This window comes from Artibeus jamaicensis, unplaced genomic scaffold (genome assembly GCF_021234435.1).
Source record: "Artibeus jamaicensis isolate MK-2021 breed Jamaican fruit bat unplaced genomic scaffold, CSHL_Jam_final contig_452, whole genome shotgun sequence".
Lineage (NCBI taxonomy): Eukaryota > Metazoa > Chordata > Mammalia > Chiroptera > Phyllostomidae > Artibeus > Artibeus jamaicensis.
This window is the reverse complement of record NW_026521837.1, coordinates 7,348,727-7,367,031: the sequence shown is the minus strand read 5'-3', so window position 1 is coordinate 7,367,031 and position 18,305 is coordinate 7,348,727. Positions and strand designations below refer to the sequence as shown.

Below are 18,305 nucleotides of genomic sequence, written 5' to 3'. Positions count from 1 at the left end.
GAAATTGGCACTTGGGGAATCAGCTTAAAAAAATGATGATACTCTGCCTACTACTGTTACTCTGCTCTATTACTGTTGTTTAGTAATAGAGTCATTTTTCTCTGACCGAGGAGTCCTGCCTCTTTGACCTGCATCTGTGAAACTGACAGGCTAACATTTTAGTTTGCAAGTAGGATAAAGTCTCAGACTTATCTCAATCCTTAAACAATAGTTGCTGCATTCCGTTCTTTCATCTTCTACAATATCTTGCAACACCGATGCCTTTTGCTCCATTTCCATTCCCATTCCTCCAGTCACCGCATCCCCTCTGTCTGGATTATGCCTGGGATGGATTGCCTGCACTCCCCATTTACCTCTGCTTCCCTTCCTTCCAAACCCTTCTGCACATCATGGCCAGAATATTCCTCCTCAAACTTCATATTCTATAACTTCTTCCCATGACAACACAGAACAGTTCTCACATGTTCAAACTCCAGGGCACCCATCTATCTCCACACCCTACTCTCTAGCCAGATAAAAGTCACTCCCCTGCCGTTATGTTTTTGTCCATAATGTGTCCACTCTCTGCAGCTCCTACTCATCACAAAAACATTCAGACTCAGTTCTGATGGTGTGTCCTCAAGACAGACGTCGTCCCACCCCATTCTGAACATTTTACTTTTACCTCCCTTACGCCCTGTATCACATTTACTACCTTGTATTATCAAGCTTTTATGTATCTCATTTATTTACCTAGATTTGAGGTGGGTTGAAGTGAAGGGACCATCTCTTGTACAGCATGTACATTCTACAATTTTGGTATAATGCACTATATATAATAAGTATGTTTTATATCTGTACTGCTAATTTGTTTCTTTTGATTAGTTGAACAGGTAGGTTAGTAACAGCAATAAGATCACATGTTTGGTGACAACATAATACAAAATACATGGAAACTCTGAATGATATTGTAGAGAAGTAACACTCTCTGTTTTACAGTTTTTTATTATAATTTGAAGGCTCTTATTGATAAATAACATCAGAAAAATGTCATTACATCAATTCTTAGTACAAAACAATGTCAGTTCTATGGTCACCTTTCAAAATCTTATAGCCCCTTTAACACAAACGTATTGCACATTTTTAGAAGCTAGTCAGTGTTACTAGTTATTGTGACATATTGTTAAATACACTAATGTTACATTGTTGGTATTTGGTATTTCTAAGATCTTAGTACTCTGTACTTTCCCCAATGTTGTGTTTCTTATGTAAAGATTATAACTGATTGATATAGCAGTCTAGAGTTTTACAAGTACAGTACCGACCCTTTTCTGAGGTTGACCCCAAGAGTGTACACTGGAAAAAAGGTGACTTTTTATATGTGTCTTATTTTGCTTCAATTACAAGAAGTGAGGTACTTCAAGGACAAGAGGCGCTTCTTACCAGCATTATAAATGTCAAGCAAAGTACAATCATCCTCCAGTACTAGTGCTGTGAATATTTCTCACCCTTGATATGGTCTGAATATAACGTCACTTCTGCTTATAAGCCTTCGGCTTAAAATAATTAGACACTGTTTTTTGTCGAATGTGTGCTGATAGCTCTGTAGCATTTGCTTATTATCTACGTTGCTAAGATATACTCAGGACTTGGCAGGGTCCATTTATCATTTAGTGCTGAAAGTTTGCAGCTGTGGTTTCAGAAGGCTGAGAGAAAGGGAACAAAGAGGAGGGCAATGCACCAGTTTGTGGAAAGTAAAATATGAAGGCTCACTGGAGCAGCAAATATAGCTTATCAATGAGATAAGGTAAATGCTTCCATTCTCAAAAAAGATTTGGTTCCCAATATTTTCCAAGAAAAGCTTTAAAAATGAAGTTTTTTTTTAAAGCTCTAAAAATAAAATCAGCAATAAAATGAAAATCTAACAATGGGTAATATGCATGATATACATTTATTGAGCTACCTAGATAACAAAAGTAAAAGGCTAAGACAGTAAAATGCATGATCAGCAAACATTTGGTATTTTTGTATACTGGTAATCATACACTATTTTATGTACTTATCTTCTTTAATACAACAACAATCTAAGAAAGTTTTTATTATTACCATTTTTTAATTCAGGCCTCTATATTGCTCAAAATCTCATGGAATCCATCTGCCACTAAGTCAGCTGGCTACCAAGTCCCATGCTCTTTAAAGTGTACTTTCTCCTCGTCTTCCAAACAACAAATCGTGTGTACCATTGTTGGAGGGTGGGGACTGTGTTCGAGATACACTTAGAGGGACTGTGTAACCAGTTTGAGTTCCTTACCAGGGACAGAATTTAGGGATCATCCTTAATACATAGTTTTCCTTCAGACACACAGGCACACATGAAGCCAGTCACGCCGTCTCCTTTCTGCCACAGAGAGACAGCTGCAGCATCTGAAGTGCAGAATATTCTGTGCGTTCTCTGTTTTTCTCCTTCTGATACAGGAATCAGGAGTTCCTACTCAATCAAAACCAAAGGGACATATAAATGAATCAAATTTAAAAAGGAAATATGGTTGAAAAAATTAAATACAGAGCTCTACATTGATTTACTGAGAGTTTAATAATGTAATCCGGAAATAACAGATGATTTAAAAGTAATTAAATGAACAAAAGCATTTATTGCTTAATTAAGTAAAAAAACAGACAAAGCTAGACAAAGCAAAGGGTATTCATTTGTGTGATGAGAACATAATCTTTTACTCTCCTTCAAATTCTCAGTGGAATAGAACAATGCGAATAAACAAATATCATACTAATTATATCTGCCCCATGAACCTTGTGCAGGGGCTCAGGATTCCCATTCGCAGTGTGAAGATAAGGTATGTGATGCAGGTAAAAGTCATATCGGTTCATCAGAAGGAATGAAGAAACTCAAGTGATATTTCAAACCATTCTAAAAACCTAGATTCTGTGCCACATCTTTAGGGGGAAAATGAAAAAATTATTTCTGATAATTTAATCATTTCTACTCTCTTTTGAAAACATTCCAATAAGAAGTTCTAAACCAGAAAAATGCTATGCAGTAAATTTAGCTATTTATTCCCTAAACAAAAACTTAAGCATTTAGCATTTGCAGATTTAATAACTATGCGGTGTATATATATGTTTGTTTTTTTACCCTTGTAAGTATATCTCTCATGTATGTGTTTGTATATATGTATGTGTGTATATAAACATTTATGTAAAAGAAATATATATTATTTATAGCATGAACGTATTATATACATTATATATAAATACATAATATACATTTATATTTCATATATGAATAGATATATATTTTTATATATTTCTTTTAACCTCTTACTTTTTCTAATAAAAATGACAAATTGCTCCATAGTAGAGATAGCTAGATATTTAATCATAAAATATTTTACATTGTGTTTTGAGATTATTAATTTTTTTAAACTTAATTTTACCTATACAAGTAGCTCAACCTAATGTTTTTAGTGAGAAGTTGTTTTTTTATTTCAGAAGCTTGACCAATATTGCCTAATAGCTAGGAGTGCAGGTTGTGGAACCAAACTGGTTACCTTCTGCTCATTCATTAATAAAATAAAGATAATAGAATTAACTTCCTCATAATTTTATTTTAATCAATAATGCATGTGAAACTCTTGGGACAGTACCCAGTACAGAGTAAGCACTAAATAAAGCTTACCTAGTATTGTTATTTCATGTCAGAGTTAGATGGAAAACTGAGCATTTTAATATTTCATTTGAATGGCCCTGTAAGGATATGCCCAGCTCACTATCTTTCTTGATAATCTTACAGATTCTCTTTTATCTCAGATCTGTTGAGACATGGATAGAGGTTCTCAGAGAAAGCTTTTCCTAAGTAACCCAAAGAAAAGAGCAACCACAACTTGTGTGAAAAGCTTAAAGATGAAAAAATTTACAGGGCAGAATAATTACAATAACTATTGAAATTAACTACTGTGATCTGTGGGGTATCATTCCGTTCCCACCTATGGTCATGGATGCTGAGCAAAGATATTCCAACCGAGGGCCGAGATCCACTTGAAGACTATCCTTCTCAGCTCTTGAGAGCCCTGCACTCACGATGCACATCTCTTCCCAATAGTAAGAAGACCCCTGGAACCTCAGGTTACCACATGCTCCTGACTGTGCTGTGCTCCAGGGCTGGCTTTCTCGTGGCCTCTCCCAGCCTTTCCTTTCTGACATGAAGAAGACACAGCTTTATCTTGCCCTTTAAGATTTATCTCTTGTGTCTCGTAGACACTGATCTTCAAGCTATTGTGTTATTGTGTTCTATTTATCTGTATTACCCATGAACCCAGTTTTGAATACATTCAACTATAAATCACAAAATAATTGATCTATAAATTTTTAGAGGAAATTTTCATTATACAGCAAAAAAGGTAATGTTCTGTCTTAAATCTTCCTTCCCTTTGGTAAATATAACCAGCAGCTCAGAGACTGCAATTTTTGCGACAATGCGTGCAATTAGATGACTCACCTAATAAGAGGTCAGGACACAGAAACAGTGATTCCTCCCCCTCCCCTTAATTGGACATAGGCCTAGTTGTAAATACTAATATACAATGGGAAGTCTGGGAGTAAACTACTTTCTGGTTTCACATCTAAATATTAATGGCTCTCCTCCGTGGATAAAAATGCTATTATGTTCACTATTACATATGCTTATTATTTTAAGTTTGCATAGTAGGATTTTTGAAAATCAGCCCCTTGGGTAGTGAATGAATAAAACATTAGAATGGGTCAACCCGAGAAACATCTACACTCTGTTGAGTTCAGAAGCAGCCAGTCATTTCATCTTTGCAAATTCACTGATCTATGGAGGCAAGTCTTAACACCTAGAATTAGTGGGGGGAAGTAGATTTTGACAAAGTAAAGAACATGCTTCTGTATTTTAGGAAACCTAGGGAATGCTAAAAGGCTCATGTGAAGAGAAAATCTGCTGTCAAGACCTGAGTGAGTCAGGGTCCAGGTGTTTGCTTTAAAAACTGGTGGGGAATTGGTCTTAATGTCTGACTGGGAGAAAATACTTCAGGCAAAACAAATTACTCTTACACCAAAGGGTGACTAGGACTTATAGGGCTGTAAAGCAGACAGTGAACACTTCATAGCTTGAAGATCAGTGTCTATGAGACACAAGAGAGAAATCTTAAAGGGCAAATAACAGATAAATAACCCAAAAATAGATTTAATGTAGTAGTAGCTGTACTCTCTCCTCCACTCTCAAACCTTTTAAAAATGGTCAAAAGAGCTTTTAATTCATATTTCCTTTCTCTCTCTCTCTCTCCTCCCTCCCTCCCTCTCTCCTTTTCCTCCCCCCCCCCTCTTTCTCTCTGTCTTTCTCCCTCTCTCTGTTCCTCCCTCTTGCCCCATCCTCTGGACAACTGGCAAGACCAAAAAATAGTTAAAAAGGCGAAAGACAAGAAAGTAACTAATATGCTAATAGATTATCCTAAGTAGAGCATGAATAGCTATGGGAGACTGTTTTTTCTAAACTTATCATTTAATTTAAATAGATGTACACTTTAAATCTGAGGTTTCATTGTAGGTATGAATGATACAGAGTATGATATGTTTACTACATGACTTAATAATGACCACTTACTTGACTAATCTCAAGTGATCCAGATGATTGATGACAGAGTAGTTTGTTAACTTCCTAAGACACAATCCGAGTAGATATATCACACAGCTGATGAGGGTAGGTCACCTTACCAACCAGAAAGCCTAGCAGATGACCAGAAGCTGTATGTATGTTCACTCAGCCTTCTTGCTACATTTTACTTATTGCAGCATAAACAATTTACGATGAAAACCATATGCTATAATTAACATTTTACTTAGGAGATTCAAGACTCAGGAGGTAGCCTCAGAGGTCATCCATAGTCCAGTGTAGTGTGTGTGTGTGTGTGTGTGTGTGTGTTCCCTCAGCCTAGAGCATGTCTTATACAAGTGAGTAGTAAATGTTGGTAGAACTTATGAACTAGGACATCTAAAATGCAACAGGATGCTACATTATCAAAACTTGAATTGGTTTATCTTGATGAAAGTTAACAGAATCTTAAATATTGCTACATTGAAGTAGCAGTGCAAAAACATTCTAAGTACCATAATTACAGACTTGTCTCTTACTCTACCAGGCTTATCACGCTTTAATTCCATGCCCTTCTGTTTACCGATCTCTTTTACATCTATCTCACTGCATAAGTAAATGTTGCAGTTCTTTGCCCCCTATCTATATAATTGCCTTGAAAGGAACAGATTTGTTCAATGGACTTCAACCATGAGGCCCCTAGCCATTAGTGCTGGTTCTGCCATATTTCATACATTCCTAAAGGTGTAGAGTACTGACTAGACAATTCCATTTATCACTTTAGTTCTGCCCTATGCCTAAACCAGTACTGTATTTTACCCAACTATAAAAATTAAATTTTAATTAAACCATACAAAATTGGAAAGAATGGGGGTTCATTTAATGTCTCTTTAGCATGATTATTATTATTTGGGTGTTGGTTATATCAGAATGTGCTAATTTTCATCATTTCTTATGTCATACTAGAATGCATTTAAACACTTTTTATATTGTTGACAATAAATGTGATCATTACATTACTCTTTATATTTTTTCCTATATATAATATTAATACAAAATATAGTAGCATTTCTGAACTACTTATGTTGTTTTGGTTTTAAAGATTAAATACTTGTTCTAAGTTTTTTTTTAATTTTAATTTCTGCCTTTGCTGGTGTGGCTTAGTGGATTGAGCACTGGCCTGCAAGCCAAAGGGTCACCAGTTCGATTCCCAGTCAGGGCACATGCCTGGGTTGCAGGCCAGGTCCCCAGTAGTGAGTATGTGAGAGCCAACCACACATTGATGTTTCTGTCCCTCTTTCTCCATCCCTTTCTCTAAAAATAAATAAATAAAATCTAAATTTTTTTCTTTATAAAACTTTTTTAACTGAAATCAATCTGATTTTTTAATCAGATGCCCTTTGCTCCCCTCAAACTGAATATATTTTAACCTTTTAAACAGGATTCTCATACCTGCCTACTCCATTTTTTAGTTTTCAACAACATAAAATGGTATTGCTGTTACTGAAATACACTATCTGTACCCATCATATACCTTCATCTTAAGGTTTCAAAAGTTTTTCAAAAGTCTGTGCTATTTTCACTTCAACAGAAGTTCTGTGCTTGACTTCATATCAGAAATGCTGGATTCTTTGAGTGTTAAATTAAGCTTTTTATTCCCTCTTTAGTTAGAGTTCTTTGTTTAGTTTCTTCATTTATTTTTAGGATTACTCTCTTTCTCCCCCATCCCCATTGTTTAAGCTGTTGAGTTATTTGACAATTGTTCACAGTGTAGAAAATAATGGTTCCACACAAAACATCTCGAAGTGTAAAAGAAGGGGGGAGAAGAGTGTGTCTGCTACTTTGAATGTTTGAGGCATAGAAGCCTGGTAGCAATTGAAGCTCTGTTGTTATAAATATCACCTTTGAGTGTGTCTCAGAGTCTTTAGAAAATCTGACCATTCGCCAACAGTCTTTTACAGACTTCAAAATGAGAGACTTCATACTGACAGCAGGTAATTGCTATAGTCTGTACCAAATGATGCCATGGAGTTCACAAACATACGGGGATGCTGGATAATTAGTACACACTCACAGGACCCTAGGATGCATTTTTAACAGGGATGACAGATGAGTGTAGGTTTTAGATATGAAGGTGGTTTGGGAAAGCAATTTTTATCTGCATTGTAAGTTACATTAAATATATAATAAAATATGGCATGCAATTGGACAAAAATAATTTTCTTACACAAATTATTAATCTATATTTGTTAAAAGGCAAACTCTGACATATTTAACAGTTTAAATGAGCAAAAATCAGTTTGGGCAGTATCCCATCTAGCAGACAGAAAGGATCTCTTTGTTTTGTACAGAGAGAGATCCTTTCTGTACAAAATGAGACTTTTATAAGCAGAAGGGAGTGGAAACAAGGAAATTATATGTAGGTTAAAAAGCATATTGGTTATTAAAAGTTTACTTTCCTTTAGGGAATGGCATAGACATCAGGCAGATTAGTGCTGATCTGGTGATTTCCTGATTGACTGGTTTAATTACTTGGAGGGCTAAAGTCTGTTTGATGACATGGGGCTTAACACAAGCATATTCATTTGGGGCATGATACCCCTTTAATCAGACTCTCAGCCTAAATGGAAGACCTGATCAAAGATTTAAGGCATTAGCACTACTCCCTGTTATGACATTGGGGTTCTTGTAGCTTTTGCAAAATCTGTGTGTTATTGGCGGGTCACAGCTTAAGGTTTATATTCCTTAAACTGGTCATTCTCGTCACATCTTATGTGCTATTCTTAATAAGATCATTTGCTTGGTGATTAGCAACTGCAAACATGCATTTGAAACCTTTGAGAAAATGCAGTGCATCAGAGAGATGACTATGGTTATTATAAACTGGATCATCCCCAATGAGTGCACTGCACTTTGGAGACTTGGTCCCCAAGCACAAACTAATCAGAATCAAAGACATCGGAGAAAGACTCCAGTGAAGGTGTCACTTTCTTAAGCCAGTGGACTTGTTCTGTGACCTTACAGAGCTGAGTCTCAACTTTCCCACAGCCAAGACACCTCACTCTTTCAGCTAAAAGAGAATCAAGGGCTATCCTATTATCAAAAACAACTTTTGTGAGAGAGCCTAGGGATTTTTGTTGGGCAGCTACTGCTTTAACAGCAGATTCTGCAGTATTTTCGAGAATTAAGGAGAGGGTCCTGATCATAGCCTTTTTGCATTTACTGCTAGCCAGGGGAGTAGGGATTTGCCAAAGAACAAATTTTGAATCATGAATGCTTCCTGGCATCTCCCTTTGAGTCTGTGACAGCCATGAAGGCCAGTAAAATGGAAGCGTCTGTAGACTCCAGAGGAGCTTTTATTCTGATTCCCTCTACTTTGCATGGCTTTCTTTGTAGAGGATGGAAGCAAAGTTCCCCTGGTTCAGGATTGGTAACCAGAGGCAGGGAAATAGAACCTGGGCTTAGAGGACCTGATACCATAGAGCAGAGGCTACTTATGTTTAGAGAATCATAATGTTTGCGAGTAGACTTCTTTGGTGTGTTTCAGAAATAAAATTATGAGAATGTTGTTTACCAGTAATAAATTCTTAAATGGATCTTAAAGGCCTAGACCAAAGCTAATCAAGGACACAATAGAATGTCTTTTTTCCCCTCAATTACTGGAATCTATAGATAATTTAATTAAAGAAAACATTTTTTAATATCAGCATTCTCATGGCAGTAGTTAAGAGCACAATCTCTGAAGTCACCTCTGCCATTTCACTCTGAGTAAATCACTAAACCCTTCTAAGACCAAGCTTCCCCAGGAAGATGTGCCCAAGCTACTTTGCCTCAAAGATCTGTAAGCTGCCTTCACTTCATGTAGTATAACGCAGTTATTTAAGATCTTCACAATTGTTAATGATATTTTAGTCATTAAAAATTAATGCATTTTTATTTTAATGAAATCAATAATCTCATTTTCCAGAGCCAGACTTGTGAAAGCAACATATATTTTATTCTTTTAGTAAACATTTCTGAAAGTAGGTGCCTGTTCTTGTGAAACATAGATAGTTATTGAATATCTTGGAATTTATCTTGGATTGTTCATTCTTATATCTTTCTTTCTTCTTTCTTCCATTTGTTTATGTATCTTCATTCTTGTAGCTTACCGTCTCCCTAATCACTTATTCAATCTCTCTTTTAATATTTTATTAGCATTACCTCTGTGGTTTCTCAAACCCTGGCCCTATAATTAAGCCAGTTTTATAATTCTTTTACATTTTTGATTTATAAGATAATTTCCCAAGGACATAAACTGGTTACATATATGAGTGCAATTTTATGCCCTGTATGTAGTTTAAAATAAGTGATAAAGTATAATTTTCAAAAGATTAGGTAAATGCATGCTCAAAAATGCACATACTTTTGGTATGTTCTTGCCACCTAACTGAATCAGTATTTAAAATTAACATGGGTGGATTTCACTTGCTTCCAATGCATGATCAATCAAGCCAAAGAATTCATAAGCAACATCCAATGTTACTTGGCCAAATATTGAAGGACATACACAGACACACCAAAATACACATACACACGCACACATTCAGTAACATCCACCAGTTCTGGTTTTACAGTAGACCTCATCTGTGATAGCTGAACAGCAGACAAGTCAGTTCTACCATATTTACTTGTCCGGTCTACATAAAATTCTCTAGCAGGTTAGAAAAATAAGTCTCTACTTGTTAGTTAAAAAAATACATGGTAACAGGCCCTGGCTGGTGTAGCTCAGTGGATTGAACATGGGCCTGTGAACCAAAAAAATATCACGTTTGATTCCCAGTCAGGGCAAATGCCTGTGTTGCAGGCCAGTTCTCAGCAGGGGCCAGTTCCCAGCAGGGGATGCACTAGAAGCAACCATGCATTGATATTTCTCTCCCTCTCTCCTTCCCTTCTCCTCTAAAGATAAATAAATAAAATTTAAAAAAAATACATGGAAACAGGAAATTTACCTATTTTTCTCATACTTGACTATCTCTAAAAGTTATATACATACTAATAGAGAATTAATACTGTTATTGGCCCTCCCCATTAAAAGAGGTAAATTGCTGTCTCAATTTATTATTAAAGCTGTTTGTGCTTAGAGAAAACTGAGGTCACTTGTCTAACATTACAAAATATCTGGAATATGGAGGAGTTGGGATATGACCTTCAGATTTGTGACGCTACAGCCCTTTTGTCTAACTACAATGCATCAGAATCTGTATTCTTGACTTGTACTAGATGGTGAAATACTATGAAAACAACATCTTTACTCTGCATTTAGAAAAAGGTATTTGGGGAGTGGTTTATATTCAATTTTTTGTATATAACTTGAGATTTTTTAGTTTATAAAAGAAGGTTGTCAGGGGAGGATGATCTGTAAACTGCTCTGTGCAACTAATGTAGGCATCGGCATTAGTTTGACCCTTTCTTGAGGTCAGCCATAGCCATTTCCTCATCCTCCTTCCTGTCACTTCATGCTGAAGACATGAGGACTCGAGGAGATATTATTTATGTCAGGCACATTTTTGGACATAGCTGCATTGATTGAGGGGCTACTTGATCTCTTTGAGTAAATCCATTTAACCTCACACTGCTTCTCTGCTCTTTGGATTTGAAATGACCTTTATCTTTTTATAACTACTTTCCTGGAATAAATGCAAAACAACAAAGGGTGATTAATGAAGAATAATAAAATCACGATCGTTTCAGACTGAATTTTGTGGTATCCTATTTCTAAGGGGGGAGACCTGAAAAACTGACCATGTATTTGATTTTCTTCCTCCAAATATATATAGTTTAAACCTTGAAATTTCAGAAAAAATTTATATGCCATAATTTAAAATATATTACAAAATATGTATGCTTTTACATCATAAGTGGTTATAACTTAAAAATTGATCTAAAAAGTAAAAAAAAAGTAAAAACGTACTACCCAACAAAATGTACTTTTAATATTTTGTTGTATTTTCTTTCAATTGTTTTACCTTTGTATCTGAATTCTACACAGGTTGTGTCCGTAATATACACAGTACTTTTTATCCTGACATTTTGTCATAAATATATTCTAATTTTTATGGAATTCTCATGTCACATTAATATATCTTAGTTATCTATTGAGTTAGTGAATGATGATTTTCCTAGCTCTTCTTCATCCACTGAACATTTAGGTTAACAACTTTTTACTGTTGTCATCGATCCTATAAAAACCATCTTTGGACTATAGCTTTGAACTATCTCCCGGACAGTGGATTGCTTGGGCAAAAATTTGTTCATATTTAGGATAAATAAACACATTGCCCCAATGTTCTTCCAATGGCACTGTACAGCTTAGAATGCCAGCAGTAATATTCAAGAGTGCCATTTTTATGACATCCATGCCAGTATTGTACATAAGATGTTTTCCAAATGATTGTGAGGAACAAATAGGAAGGACACAGGGACGAGAACTAAGGGGGGTGGAAATGGGAGGGAGGTGGGGAGCAAGGGGCGGAGGAGGCTGGGATGGGAAAAATAGACAAAAAAACTGTACTTGAAAAATAACTAAATAAAATTAATTTAAAAAAAAAACGATAAATGGTACTTCATCATATAGGTTTTGTGCTTCCGCTTAAATTTAGAGTGAAGAAGGAGCTCCACAGGAAGGAATTCTGGAAGATATGCCCGGGGATCCTGACAATGAGACTTATGAAATGCCTTCTGAGGTAAACTTTATATACATAACACTCCAAAATTAAAGTTTGGGACTTTAAGTTTGGTCTCTATAATAAGCAGTACCAAAATCTGTGCCTCTCAGATTTCCTGCACATTTCTGCTTAGTGAGAATGACTTACACTCTAGACAAACAAATTGGCCAACTCCAAGATATGTTTTACGTGGACAACTTGCAAGCTATAAATGGCTTTTAAATTTGCGAAGGGTTGTTAAAAAAGGAAAAGTAGCAGCAGCAAAAGAAACCATATGTGGCCTATACCCTAAAATACCACTAACTGGCCCTTTACAGAAAAAGTTTGCAACTTGCATTATAGAAATATTTTATTAGAACTCTTACATTTCAAAATAAATTCTAAAATGAAAAGCTAGAGAAAGCAACTAAATGCTAAAAGAAAGTAATTACTTCTTGTCATATATTTTTAGTGACATGTTTGCATAATAAAAAGTTAACCAAAAAATCATAAGTAAAAAGATGATAAATAAATGATTTGTGACAACTGATATAATTCAGTATAGTATTTTAAACAGTATAATTTGGTTAATTTTATTTTAATTTGAAAATAGAATTTCTTTAGTAGGAAGTGTATCAGAAGGAAAATTAGAAACTATTTTTAGATGAATGAAACTGACTCAAAAGAAAACAGAAAATCCAAAAAGATATATAACAAGGAAAAGTGATCAAATTATTATTTAAAAGCTACCCAGAAAGAAAATTTCAGGACCAACTGACTTCACTGGTGAGTTTTGCTAAACATCTAATGAATAATTATAGTAACATCAATTAATTACAATGAATATTAATTAAATTCTCTTCCAAAAAAATAGATACAGGAGAATTCCCCAACTAATTCTATGAGGATAATATTACCATGATGCCAAAATTAATGTCATAAAAAAAGAAAGTGTGTTACTGCTTCATTAGAAATTGAGTTAAAGTGTGTAGTTAGGTTATATGTTATTCTTCATGGCATCATTACAAGGCATGTTGCTAGTAACCCCATTTATAAAAATTGAAATTCAATCGTTTCTTTACCTAGTTAGATTTTAGCAATGTTTTGGGCTCTTTTTATGCATGGCAAAATGCTTAACACTACAGAAAAATGCAAATAAGAGTAATTGATAGTACCAGGACATAGGGGTATACAGTCCTGTAGGTTTGATAAAAACAAATACAAATTCATTTCTTCATTTATTTCTCATGATTTTTTAAACAAATGTTATTAACTGTCTTCTCTGCACCAAGTATCACAGAAGCAAAAATATACAAATTAGACAAAATAGTATAACAGTTTAATGGGTCTGTTTAGATCAATTGGGAGGAGTTTTACAGAGGAGGTGGTGCTGAGTGGGGTGGGAGGAGCTGGGAGATGTGATAAGTCAAAGTGAAGAAGGGACATTCTAGCCCCAAGGTGCATCAGAAGTGAAGGCACGCTCTGGCTGGTGTAGCCCAGTGGATTGAGCTTGGGCCTGGAACCAGAGGATCGTGGTTCAATTCCCAGTCAGGGCACATGCCTGGTTTGTGGGCCACTTCCCAGCAAGGGGACTCATGAGAGGCAACCACACATTGATATTTCTCTCCCTCTCTCCTTCCCTTCCCCTCTAAAGATAAATAAATAAATAAAATATATTTTTAAAAAAGAAGTGAAGGCATGCAGACTCTGAGAACCTGTGTCTGAAGAAGAGTAATTGAATAGGAGTCAAACTTAGGGAAGAGAGAGAGTAGTGACAGAGGACAGCTGCAGTGATGGGTGGAAGACAAATTGTAGAGTACTCACTAGAACTGTTTCATTTAAATTTGTACTTTGAGGAGACAGCAGCTTGAGTTATTAAAGGTGTTTCATTTTACGCAGGATCCTGATATTATTAGTTATTCTTTAGAAGCACTAATTTGACCCCTCTCGTTAAGTCCATTAATATTTTTTATTGTGGATGTTATCCATATACTGTATGGCTGGGCTGGGTGGGGGACAATTCTTTAGAAGAAATAATTGAAGCCATGAATGGGAGAGTAAAAGGAGAGAAAACATAACTAGCCTTTACATGTTTGGTTTCCTTCTAATAATTAGAGCATCTTAGCTTGAAAGAGGCATTATAGGCCACTTAATTTGATTCTCACGTTTTACAGTTTAGGACGCTGACAGTCAGATAAGCCAACTAAATTGTCCTGCAAGACTAGGTCATATGATCATTAAATGGCACATGTAAAAGTAGAATCCAGATACCCTCACCACCAGCATAATTCACTTTTATATCTGACAGGCAGACAAAAACTATCAAAAATTATATTGGATGTAGCAGACAGAACAGTCTCAGAACTGTAATGGGTATGACCTTTATTCAATGTGGCAAGCCGTACCCTATCTCACTCGCCCTAAATCCTTGGTTATGGGTCCCTCACACTAACTTTGCATGTTGTCTTTCTGATTTCCCTAATATTAGGAAGGGTATCAAGACTATGAACCTGAAGCCTAAGAAAGATCTTCGCTCCCAGTTTCTCGAGGTCTGCTGACAGATGTTCCATCCTGTACAAGTGCTCAGTTCCAACCTGCCCAGTCATTTTCCCAAAGTTTTTACAGTGTCTTTTGAAGTCTTCCATCAGCAGTGGTCGAAGCGCCTGCACCTGACCCCACTGAGCATTCATTCCGGTGCTTCCCTCTCACTGACGTGAATATACGGTAGCAGGTCCTTGTGTGCCGTGTGCGTACTGTGGCTTCAAGTATAAAATGTTAAAGCAGACTAATAACACCTAAGTGACTACCACTTATTCCCAAATCCTCACTATTTTTTGTTGCTCTTGTTGACAAGTTGTGACTTACTATCATATATTAAAAGATTATAAGATTTTTAGGTGTCTTTTAATTATTCTGTCTAAGAATAATGATGTATTGTGAAATCTGTTCATATATACAATACTTCAAAACATGTGAGCATGAAACTATGCACCTATACATATTAACTATGAAGTTTTACTGTTTTGTGATGTGTTTTATTAATTTTTGTTTGTATATAAATGGTGAAAATTAAAATAAAATGTTATCTCACTACAAAAATCTTATTTTTATCCCATCTCACTTTAATAAAATGATGCTTATAAACAACAATTAACTTAATATAAAGTCACTGACCGCCATTTGGAAGAGGAGAAATTTTAGAGCTGTTAAAGACATAAGAAAGAACACTAACCTTTTCCTCTAGAGACAACCGGAAGCCTATAGCATGTTCTGATGTGCACTAGCTCCTTATGGGGCTAGACTGCAGAAGTGGTTTCCATGGAAGGATGGATGTAAAACAGGATTTTTACCACATCCCCTTTAGATATTCATTAAAGTCTTTGGGGGAATGAACATAGCTTTGTTTAACCCAAAACTTTCTTTCCTTTTTTTTTATTTAATAAAGATCTCCAGGAACTACCTTAAGAAATCTTAATTTTCCAGATTTATAAAAATTTCATAGACCCCTTTAAATTCTGCTGAATTTATTAATTCCAGCTTTAGAAAATGTTTTTTTTTCTGTGTAGGAAGATTCACTAACTCCTAATAGGTGCTGGCAGTAAACTGGAGAGTGAAAACTATACATAAATTAACTAAAAATTTGTTTGGTTTTTATTTTAACCATTCAGGAGAAAAATGTCGTAGTCACTTTTAAAAGTAGTCAGATCAATGGAATAGAATCATGGAGCCCAGAGATAAAATCCTTGCTTATATGGTCAATTAATCTACAACAAAGGAAGCAAGGGTACACAGTGGAGGTAAAGTCTCTCTGATAAGTGGTGTTGGCAAAACTAAATAGGTATATGCAAAAAAAATCAGACAACTTTCTTATACTACATACAAAAATAAGCTCAAAATGAATTAAAAACTTAAATGTTTGATGGAAACCATAAAACTTCTAGAAGAAAACATAGGCAGTAAACTTTGACATTGCTTTTAGCAATATCTTTTTGGATATATCTCCCTGAACAAGGGAAATTTTAAAAATGACTAATGGGACTACATAAACTAAAAAGATTTGCATAGCAAAGGAAATTTTTGAACTTTACATTTGGTAAAAGTTAATGTGCAAAATGTATAAAGAGCTCATACAACAACACACTCACGCACGCACACACACGCACACACACACACAGAGAAACACCAGACATTCCAAATACAAAATGAGAAGAGGACCTGAACAGACTTCTCTCCCAAAAGAGTGTACAGATGGCCAACAGACTTATGAAAAGATGCTCAACACCATTAATCATCAGGGAAATGCAAATTAAAACCACCAGAAGGTATCACTCCACACTAATCAGAATGGCCATCATCAATAAATCAACAAACAGCAAGGCTGGTGAGAATGTGGAGAAAATCGAAGCCTCATGCACTATTGGTAGGTTTATAAACTAGTGCATCCATTATAGAAAACAGTATAGAGATTCTTCAAAAAGATTAAAAATTGAATTGCCATATTATCCAGGAATCCCACTTTGGGGCATTTATCTGATAAAATAAAACCACTAACTTGAAAATATATATGCACTCCTATGTTCATTTCAGCATTACTAGTAATAGCCAAGAGATGGAAGCAACCTCAGTGTCCATTAATAGAAGAATGTATAAAGAAATGATGGTACATATATAGAATAGAATATTACTCAGCCATGAAAAATAATGAACTATTGTCATTTGTGACAACATAGCATTGTACCTTAAAGGTGCATCTAAGTGAAATATCAGATAGAAAAATACAAATAACATGATCTCACTTATATTTACAATACAATCTAAAGAAAACAAAATCAATAAAACAATACAGAAACAAGCCTATAGATATAAAAAACAAGCTGATGGTTGCCAAAGGGAAGGGGGTGAAGGGATAGGAATAAAAAATCACTGTTAGAAAGTGTAATTTTAAGAAAGAATATTCTAAAAGTGCTAGACAGATTATATGTAATTGTGAGTAATTTGATGTAGATTAGGCATTGGCAAGGAAGGAAGGAGGAATGTGTATAATGACTACATATATAAGTAAGAATGACCACCATAGAAACTTCCTTTCTTTCCCAATTGGACAGAGACTACTAGTAGTGTTAAGCAGCCTGTACAGTCTCAAACTAGAGAAAACTGATAAGTCTCTTGTTTCATTTATGTACATTAATGAGCATTTCTAATTAGGAAGACAACATGGAAAAGATATCTTTGTACAAAAAGCTTTCTAGTACTAATATGCACATAGAAAATACCTGGGATGATATACACAACTATTGGTTATTTTGTGCCAATCACTGAAGCAAAAAGCTGTGTAAGGCATACAAGCCTTTTCAGGAAGGTTGCTTCACATCCACTGCTGAGACATCCACCCGACAAGCTGCCTGAGCGTCAGCTATTCCTAGGTTTGCTTTGCAGATATCATGTTTCCAAACCTGAATTATTCAGCTTCATAAGACTCCCAAAAAGCTTTAGCAAAATAGGTCAGGGGGTTTTGGCACATGATTGGCATCACAAGAACCATTATGTGGTTTGGCATTCCAACCTGGATCTTTTTCAAGATCTCCCCACCAATGTGAGATGCAAGTTGTTTCCTTCCGGCTCATCCAGCAGGTAACTATTGGATTAAATGCACACACGCACACAACACACCCTTAAGGATTCACCATTAGTTCTGAGATAGCATTGTCCACATCTATGCTGAGAAATCAAAAATCATTTTCTAACTGCAAACTTGATAAACTTCTCTGTCCACCACGCTGACAGCAGTCTGTTTTTTCCTGGCTTGAGTCCACCCCACTGTGTTCATTCTGTCGTGGGCAGGAACATAACAAGGATGGCATTTCCCTGTTTGCTCTGTTCCTGGAAATGGAGAGAGATTTCAAAACTGACTATATGTCAAATATTGATGTGATTTATTAATAATAGCTCATTCTCAAAATAACCCTAAGAAGTGCTATTACCCTCATTTTACTTCAAAATTTAACAGCACATTT

At 35.5% G+C, this 18,305-nt stretch overlaps 1 protein-coding gene across 5 annotated transcripts in view; it reads left to right on the top strand.

Moving 5' to 3' along the window:
- The window catches only part of SNCA (synuclein alpha), a 123,597-nt gene extending 108,412 nt beyond the window's left edge, over positions 1–15,185 (top strand). For all 5 annotated transcript variants that reach the window (XM_037163262.2, XM_037163265.2, XM_037163264.2 and 2 more), the window contains exons 5-6: positions 12,247–12,330; positions 14,780–15,185. In XM_037163262.2, the coding sequence (XP_037019157.1) occupies positions 12,247–12,330; positions 14,780–14,812 (117 nt within the window). In that variant the 3' untranslated portion in view covers positions 14,813–15,185. The remainder of the gene's footprint in view (positions 1–12,246; positions 12,331–14,779) is intronic.
- The last annotated feature ends 3,120 nt before the right edge of the window (positions 15,186–18,305 follow it).